General features: G+C 32.9%; 1 protein-coding gene across 1 annotated transcript in view; it reads left to right on the forward strand.

Moving 5' to 3' along the window:
• Positions 1-1126, forward strand: part of LOC109825539 (E3 ubiquitin ligase BIG BROTHER-like) — a 16575-nt gene extending 15449 nt beyond the window's left edge. The window contains exon 8 of the mRNA XM_020392390.1: positions 743-1126. Coding sequence (XP_020247979.1) covers positions 743-778 — 36 coding nt within the window. The 3' untranslated portion in view covers positions 779-1126. The remainder of the gene's footprint in view (positions 1-742) is intronic.

Below are 9259 nucleotides of genomic sequence, written 5' to 3' on the forward strand. Positions count from 1 at the left end.
GGGGGGGGGGTTATTCATTGGGATAATTTGGGGCAAAATGGGGTAATTGTCCCAATGAGATAATTTTACCCATTGGGATAATTTGGGGCAAATTGGGGTAATTGTCCCAATGAGATAATTTTACCCATTGTGATAATTTGAGTGGGATAAATTAGGGTAAATTGGGATAATGAGATAAATTTGGGGGCACAATTAATTACAATGAGGCACAATTAATTACATTTGAGTGGCATCTAAAAATTCTGCTGTTAATTATTAAAAACATTACCTTCAAGCCCGTGAAAGGATGGGTGAAACGAAGGGACGCAAGATAAGGGATGAGATAAATTTAAATTTGTTTTATTTGCAGCTAGACCCCTGCGGGCAAAAAGTAGTAGAAAAGATAAAAATAAAATTCCAGTCAGGGGGTGTAGGTGCTAATGAAATAGTTTGTGTAGTTAAGTGCAAAGGTGCATAATACAAGGGTCTATATGCAATTAACCCTAAAAAACATAATAATGGATGGACTTTCCAACTAGGTGGACACGACTGTTATGTTAGAAACTGTAAAAAGAAATATCAAGCAATAGTACCTTGGTTCAAAAATAATCACAGAGAAATAATATGATGAATATTTTGGAAACACTTGTTATAAATTTAATATCTTCGTCTACTGCAGTATTATCAGCTTGGTTAACTTATCTCTATTTATATGCCAAAATGCGAAACTGAGGGTTCAATATCTCTTGTATATTTGTCTCAGGCATGCCCAGTGTGCAATGACGACGTTTTTGGTTAAACTGATAAATTGAAAATTTGCAATCAGCCAAATACAACATTAGCATGCATTTATAGTCTGTTGTATATTGATGCAGACCCCATTTCGATTTTGATCTTTGTGTATTCATGAAAGTATATTATCAATGGAGAGAGTGATATCTCTGACAAGTCTTTAAGTTTGGTATGGGCAGAGTTTGGACTGCATGTAATTGATAAATGATATTTAGTCGAGTGAGTTTATGAATGTAAGTTAAGCCTATACCGCCCTATGGTTACTATGGAGATGCGACTGCCAAAATATTGTTATGTGGAGGTGCCTTTTTTGGGTTTTGTTTTTTCAATATTAGTCCCTCAAATATTTGTAATTTGTGATTAGTCCCTCAAATCATTTATATTGCTATTAGGTCCCAGAAATCAAATGGCTTCTAGCTATTTAGTTCCTCTGGCTAGTTGATGCTGATTTTTTTATGGATTTTTCCGTGTCTTCTCTGCTAACTCATTTCTCTAAGATGTTTAAACCTAAACCCTGTTCTAATCTGCTCCAATGGTAAAAATCCAATTCTTAAGTTATGGAAGATGAGAATGGGTGGATGTTTGGTTTTTTAGGGTAAAATGTGCACTGGGGATATTTTAGGTTGGGTTGAACTGACCCAACCATAGTTTACACATTTAAGAGCAAAACTAATAGAGCGACTAAATTGCATGAGATCGTATAATTTTAGGGACCTGATTGAAGTTTCAATGATTTGTGGGATTAATCTTAAATTATGGTAGACTTAATGTATCAATATTGAAACCTCCCCTTGCCCACCAGCCCCATGCTCTTTTTAAGGCAAAAACTTTGGATTTGGATCCTCTCCACTACAAAAGAGTAGTGGAGAGACCAGAATGTTTAACTTTAACCAATAGTTATTTAATGAGTGATTTTTGATTCATTCTAAATTTAACTGGTACTTTACCCTCATGTATTGTGTTTATTCTTAATTTGTACTCTAAGGACTGTTTGGTTCGCTAACCATGAAAAGATGGAAAATGAAATTTTATGGGAATCACATTTCCTTATATTTCCTTAAAAAAGATGTTTTTAATTTGTTTTGCATAGAAAACAAGGGTGTCCAAATATACCCCCTAAATTTCCTTAATTTTCTATGATTGGTTGGAGACAAGAGACTTGGAAAACAAAAATAACAGAAGTATTTATCCAATTACCTTTGTTTGGTTGGAGATGAAACATCATGGAAATGTAGATTGTGCTCAGCACAGTAATTTTACGTCCTATATAAGAAAACAACAAAATCAACAAACCCATTAATTGTGTATCACAATGGCTAAATTAGCCACAAAAAGCAACAACCGAAAATCTGCTGTGGGAGAACCTAATAGTAGTAAGTAGACGCAACGGTCAAAAAACAACCTGACATTAGTGCATCTCAATGGGTATATTAGCCAGCAAAAATGCAACAACCTAAATTCTAACGTGGGAGAACCTAGCAACAACAACCAAGCCCAACAATCAAAAAACAATCGCATCTAAACTGCATCAGAACGGGTATATTGGCCAATAAAAAAGGCAACATCCCCAAATTCTCTTGTGGGTGTTAGGTCTCATGTTATGAGCCTACATCTTCTAATCTTGTTTTGATGATTACAAACAATTCCTAATATTGTTTATCTAGTGTTTATGTTTTCTTATTAGGTATTCTAGACAAACAATATGTTGGAGGATGGATGGACTAGAGCTTTCACGATCATATCCATTGGGGGATGGATGAAATATCGGAGTGAAGCCTATGCATACTAGTCAAGATCCTAAGTCAAGCTTCTTCCATGTTTACCAAGACAAGCTACAATGAAGATCTATCAAGCTTGGGTAAATTAGTTTAAGGTTTATATAATGTGTGTTAATTCTATAAGCTCAATACTATACACACACAATTTAATGGTTTATGTGTTTTATCCACAAAAGTTTTTGCAAATAAATAGATATATAATACTTATTTGTTTTCTATATGGATAAGTTGTTTTGGTTTAGCTATATACATATGAAGCAATATATATCTTTATTTTCACATTTATGTGCTTCATATTTTATTGAATTTGCAAAATATTATGTTTATGGATTGAAGACTTATCTATACTATTTTCATATCTTGTATAAGTCTATAAATCCATTATAAAGTATTTCAAAGTTTTGTCTAAGTCATTTTGGCAAAATCAAGTTTTTAACATGTTCATACTTATGTGATTTTGCAAAATGATGAGATTTCATATTTGGGAGATGCTTTTTGAAAACCAGTTTTTATAGCATGTGTATTATCATGTCTACAATCATTTCTCAAAGTTTTATAATTTTTAGAATTTGTTTACTATTTTTAAAGGCAGTTTGAAAATCAGGTTTCTGCTTTAAAACAAGTTGTATACTTGTTATCAGTCGACCGATCAGTCGACTGATGAAATCAGTCGTCCGATCAGTCGACAGATGAAATCAGTCGACCGATCAGTCGACTGATGAATGTGCCTGCAATTTCTATTTTGCTCTCTTTTGTGTTTTGGTCGACTGACCAGTCGACTGATGAGGTCGTCAGTCGACTGATTAGCTGAAAAATACCTACAAAGGTCAGCTCATCAGTCGACTGATGAAAGCCGTCAGTCGACTGATGGCCTGTAACGGTTATATTTCCAGTTTTTGTTTTTTTGTCATTTTGCTGGATTTCACTTGGGTTTTGAGATTTGTTTCTTCATCCTATATATACCGTATACCATTTCACTTTTGAACCAAGAAGAAAAGTTTTAAAACAAGTTTAAAAAGAGTTTTAGTTTGTTTTGAGTGTTTGTTTACAAAATTAGTTTTGTGAATATTGTTTTATAAGAAGAGGAGATCAATTTCAGTTTGGGCTTTCAATCTTCTTACCCCTCTCTCTTGTGATTAGAGAAGTGTTTCTAAACTCATATCTCTAGCTTGTTTATGCTTTAATTGTTATATTCATATTTGCTAGATTTAATTGAGTTTATATTTGATTTTCTCATTGTTTGCACACACAACCATTGAGCTTAACTATTTTCACATATTGTATATTTTGGGTTGTGGTGAGTGTAACCTTGAGAGTGAGCTTACACTTAGTTCTCATCTTGTATTAGAGAACAAACATTGTATTTGAGCCTAATTGTGAGATACACTTTGTAATACACTTGTACACCAAGAGAAGTGTGTGGTGAGAGACGGGGTCGTCCCAAGAGGAGTGGGATAGGTGATAATGCCTAGAAGTAGGTTGTAATTCCTAACACTTGAGGGAGACACGGGCTAGAGACCAATACTTAGAGGGTATAAAGTGTGATTGCAAGAGTGTGAGATTGTAGAGTTTTCGGTGAGCTAGAAAACCGAGTGTGTAGAAAAGTTCCGGCTTTCAAACCGGGTGTGTCGAGATAGTGGAGATCTCCTCGAGGTGAGGAGCAGAGACGTAGGTCGTGGGGACCGAACTCCGTGAACATATCTTGTGTTTGAGTTTGCTTTGTGTACATTTATTTTGTGCTTGTAATTTATATTCTTGCTCACAATTCACTCATATATCCTTTGTAAGAATTAATTAATCATATAAGTTTTAATCGGCATTAATATCTAATAAGATTAGCAATAACCCTATTCACCCCCGCTCTAGGGTACTTTCAGTGGGAGAACCCAGCAGCAAGCAAACTCAAAGTTAAAAAAACAACCTAACAATAGTGCATCGCAATGGGTTATTAGCCAACAAAAAAGCCAACAGCTCCAATGGTTATATTTGCCAGTCTTTTTTGTAATTTCAATATGAATATATACCAGCAAACAATGGTTTATATAGTGCTCAAATAATAGTGTTCTCTCCTACAACCATCAAATAGATAATAAGAAAGAAAAATTATTTTTTTCTCTTTTCAAGAGCCATAGCAAGATAAATAGAGCGGGTCCTATAAGCAAATCAAGTTTGATGCTACTATCAAATCCTAACACCCCTTAAGATGTGCACAAATGGTAAGAGCGGGGTTAAATGTTTTTGGGGTTGTGCAAAATATAAACATAGGCAAAACAACTTTTTTGCTTGGGCTCAAGATGATAGTGAAATGAAGAAAGTCGTGCCAAAAGTTTGAGACTATGAAGTAGAAGAAATGAAAGCATAAAAAAATCAAACCACAAGATAAAATAAAAATGAAGAGAGCGATGCTAAATGTTTGAAAATATATTGCCCAAGTTCGAAAATATATCGCCAAAGTTTGAAAATGTGAATGTAGAAGAGAATAAAGCATTAAAAAAACCAAACAATTGAAGCAAGTGTTGAAGCAAGCAAACAGTGAAATTGATTTTTGAAAAATTTGTGCATTCTTTTTATGTTTTTTAAATACTTCTTATGTTATCAAACATTGTAATATGTACCATGATTATGCATTGAAGAATATATTATGGTTTGAGTGAATATATGACTGTGTATAAAACCTAGCTATGGTAAAAGAAAAATAAAATAATATTTCATTTGTTTATCATAAAATTAAGTATCGCCATGTAAGAAAAATTTTCAATGAAATTATAACTCATTGTACAACGCTCAGAATTGGTCAATATCATCATGGCATGTCTTGCCAAAGATAGTTATTGATAACATAGTAAGCTGCATTATTGCATTGTCTATACAATGAATCAATAACTTATGACTGCATGTATCAGAGTATATCAATCATCATAGCACTAGTAAATATGAATTCCAAACTTGTTAAAACATGCTATGGAAATAAAAAATTTCAAATTCATAGATTACCATACCAGTGCAATGAATTAACAATGCAAGTTGCAAGTCTTGAAATATGATCATCACAATAGGTTCCTCATTCTAGAAGCATGTTCTTGAATTAACAATGCAAGTTGCAAGTCTTGAAATATGATCATCACAATAGGTTCCTCATTCTAGAAGCATGTTCTTAAAAGGTACCTGCAATTAAGAATATGGTCTCAACACAATTAATCTAACAACAAGTGCCAAATGATACAAAATGTACCAAAAGTAATAGTTTTCATAGCATAGTGTAATATGCCACACATAGGCTAAAGTAAGACAGTCATCATAATGCAAAAGTCAGACAAAATACTAGCAGAATAGTAGACCTCTAAGAAAAGTCATAAAAGTTAGTGCTCCTAGAAAAGTGGTTAGTGAACTAGAATTCCTTTATATGTCTTGATCTGAGCTTTGTTGATGTTCTTTCACAAAATCATCAAATAGAGCCATTTGTTCATACTCAATCATGCAATTAAAGTGTCTGGCAACACATTCATGCTAAAGGAGCATAATGAAGAACATCTCCAGAATGGCTATAGAACATCTCCAACACATGATTAATTTTATATATGCTAAGAAAACCTTCACCTCTTCAACCATTTGTTTCATAAGCTTAGTGTTCATGCTAGACTTTACACCCTTTGCTTTGTTGAACTTTTTGTGGGATTTTAGCATTAGCCACACCTGAAGATGATTGGAACTTCGTAGAATTTGACCTTTTCTTGCTTTGTGACTAAGTTTCATCCTCATCTAAATCATGCATTTCTGGACAATAATCCTCCTCCTCATCAAGATTAACAGCCTCAGAACTACTAATCTTGTCTGACACATATTTGGCATGATCATCCCTATCTTGATCATCTCTCTTGATGATGGCAAGATATTCATAATATTTCAGAGGCTTGTTGATGTAATCTTTGAGCTTGTAGTTATTCTTGTCCTGCACAATAAAATAAACTTAGCCCTCTATATATATTAAAGAAATTTAAGTAAAATTGAAATGTAGGCAATTATGCATACCTCTTTCTACCTATCAAAATTATCTTGATACATAATAATGGTCTTATGTGTTTTCATCCCATCCAGCCCCACTAAGATTATAACATCTTTAAATGTCATAAAAACGAGTCTACATACTTTTTATGTGATTCATGACATGCTCCTTAGCAAATTCAGTCCCAAAATAGTTGTTTACATAACATGCCGCTATATTGAATGTAGACGTCTTGAAACTTTTATCAAATTTGGAGCCCTGTTTTGCCAAACTTGCTAGTTAAGGAATGAGAATATGATCATGCTTTGTAGTCCACCACATATGGCCCATGCCTAATTTATTCGCCTTATTGCTTAACTTTTTTCCCCCTTTGTTGCTGTCTTTTTAGGTGATCTTTCTAACACTCTTTAATAGGTAATCTTTTGTTACTTCCTGATGATGTATTAGGAGAAATTTGTTGCGATGATAACTGACAGGACTTGTGAGCATGCTCATATATGATATTGATTGATGCATTAAAAACTAGTTACCATCAGAATTTAGAAAATTACCAAATGAAGTTTGTGGTTGTCCAAATTGTGAAGAATGAAATGACATGAAACTCGTATTGAGCTCACTGTTCAATTGATTAACTGGTGTTCTTGGAGGCATTGTTGATTATTTATGCCTTTCATCTTTTCGGTCATCTCAAATTTATGATTTGTCAGCCATCCCTATATTAAACTAACATAGAAATATTGAATATCAAATTTATAACTGTGAATATTGCAAAATCACATACAAGTACTCAACATAAACTAAAATATATAATAATCGATAACAAGTTATGTTTCTGAATATCACACAACAGTAATTAAATACTACATATCACAATTTAAGTCATGTTTATGAATATTAGATAACTACAAATAAATATTATATATAAAGACAAGAATAGTTAATGAAATGTTAGAAAGTAAGATAGGTCAAAGCATCAATACAATTATGGATTATCAAACTTCACATTCTAGTTTCAGTGGTGACACCTACACGGTGTTGGACATAGTAGTAAACCCACATTTTCCAAGCTATTTGATCTCTATGTTGGACCCCACTCGTTTCTTAATTTTGTTTATTCTCTTTGAGTTTGGGGTTGAGAAAAGTCAACAATATTGTCATCATCTTCATGTTCCTCATCATCATCTTCCTCTATAAAGTCAACACCCTCATTGAGTATATCGTCATTTGGACCCACAGTTGCTATGTAGTTATGGAGTATTGCGCATATCAAGACAATATCAACTTGGTAGAAAATGGGAAGTTGGGCTTAGCAGCAAGAATCTTGAATCAATTCTTCAATATACCAAAAACAACTTCAATCTTAAACCTTAATGATAAATGTTTAAGGTTGAACAACTCCCTTATATTATTATGTGTTTTTCCTGCATGTTCTTTCAAATAATAACGGACACCATGAAGGGAGAGATGAAACCTAGCATTGTCATGTATCTTGCATCACACGAATAATATATTTCAAGGTAAATCATCTTTCCTTTACAATTAAGATTGAAAAAGTTTATGTTTTAACTTGAAAATTTTATTTATTTTATAGAATTGCATTGGTAAGATAGATGGTACCAATATTGATGTTATGCTTCCTGCTAGCCTTGTTACTTGATTCCGAGGATGTAAAGGTGTAACAAAGAATGTTCTTGCAGCTTGTACACCTAACAAGCTTTTCTCTTATGTATTAACTGGGGGGAGGGTTTTGCAAATGATTATAGGGTCATAAATGATGAATTATTTATGCCACAACCTCATGGCTTGAGTATTTATGATGATAACTTTGTTTTATTTACCTTATTTCTATATTTGACGCGAAATAGAATACAAAGTCAATATAAAATAAAATTTTAGTCATGCTACAACCTAATATAAATATTTGTGTCATACAAAATGTAGGCAAAGGATTGTTAATAATCTCTTGTGCGACTTCGTTAGTGCTTGTCTCATATATCATCCACGTAAATTAGAAAGGGCTTCTAAAACTTTGTTAAAATATCTACTAACAGTCTCACCGGATCTAGTAAACTGAGATCTTAAGATACAATCTTTAGTTTCATGGCCCAAAACATTTAAAGTCATAGCAAGCTGCTCCTCTATTGTAACATGCCGATAGTCCTTTAATAAATTTTTTCCTCATAATCTTCACAAGTTTCATAAAAGCACCACTACTCATTCTAACATAGTTTTGACAATTGTCGCTAAAACTATTATAAATATGGTTAATGTATCCAATTTTGTTAGTTTTGCTTTATTTTTCTTCACTAGGATGGCTACGTATACTTCAATGTCTACTCTACATTCTCCTCAAAAAAGTAAATAATATCACCATCACAGAAAATGCAGCCCCTGAGACCATTATCATAATTATTTCCTCATCAACTCTGCCACCATCCATCTACAATATCCACAACTATGTTACACAATAATCAACTATACAAATCATATGACCAATCACAGTAACAAAAAAACAAACAAACTCAAACAATTATATAGCTATTAATATTTCAAATAAAATCAAACATAAAGATGTCAAACAACATGAAAGGTGTTAGTCACTATCTGTTTAATCTAAATAAATTAATTTAATGTAAATATGATGAAAATGAGAGAATTATCTATCAACTATAAGGCTGTGATCAAACAGTATGAAAATGAAAATATA

This window comes from Asparagus officinalis, chromosome 10 (assembly GCF_001876935.1).
Source record: "Asparagus officinalis chromosome 10, Aspof.V1, whole genome shotgun sequence".
Taxonomy (NCBI): Eukaryota; Viridiplantae; Streptophyta; class Magnoliopsida; order Asparagales; family Asparagaceae; genus Asparagus; species Asparagus officinalis.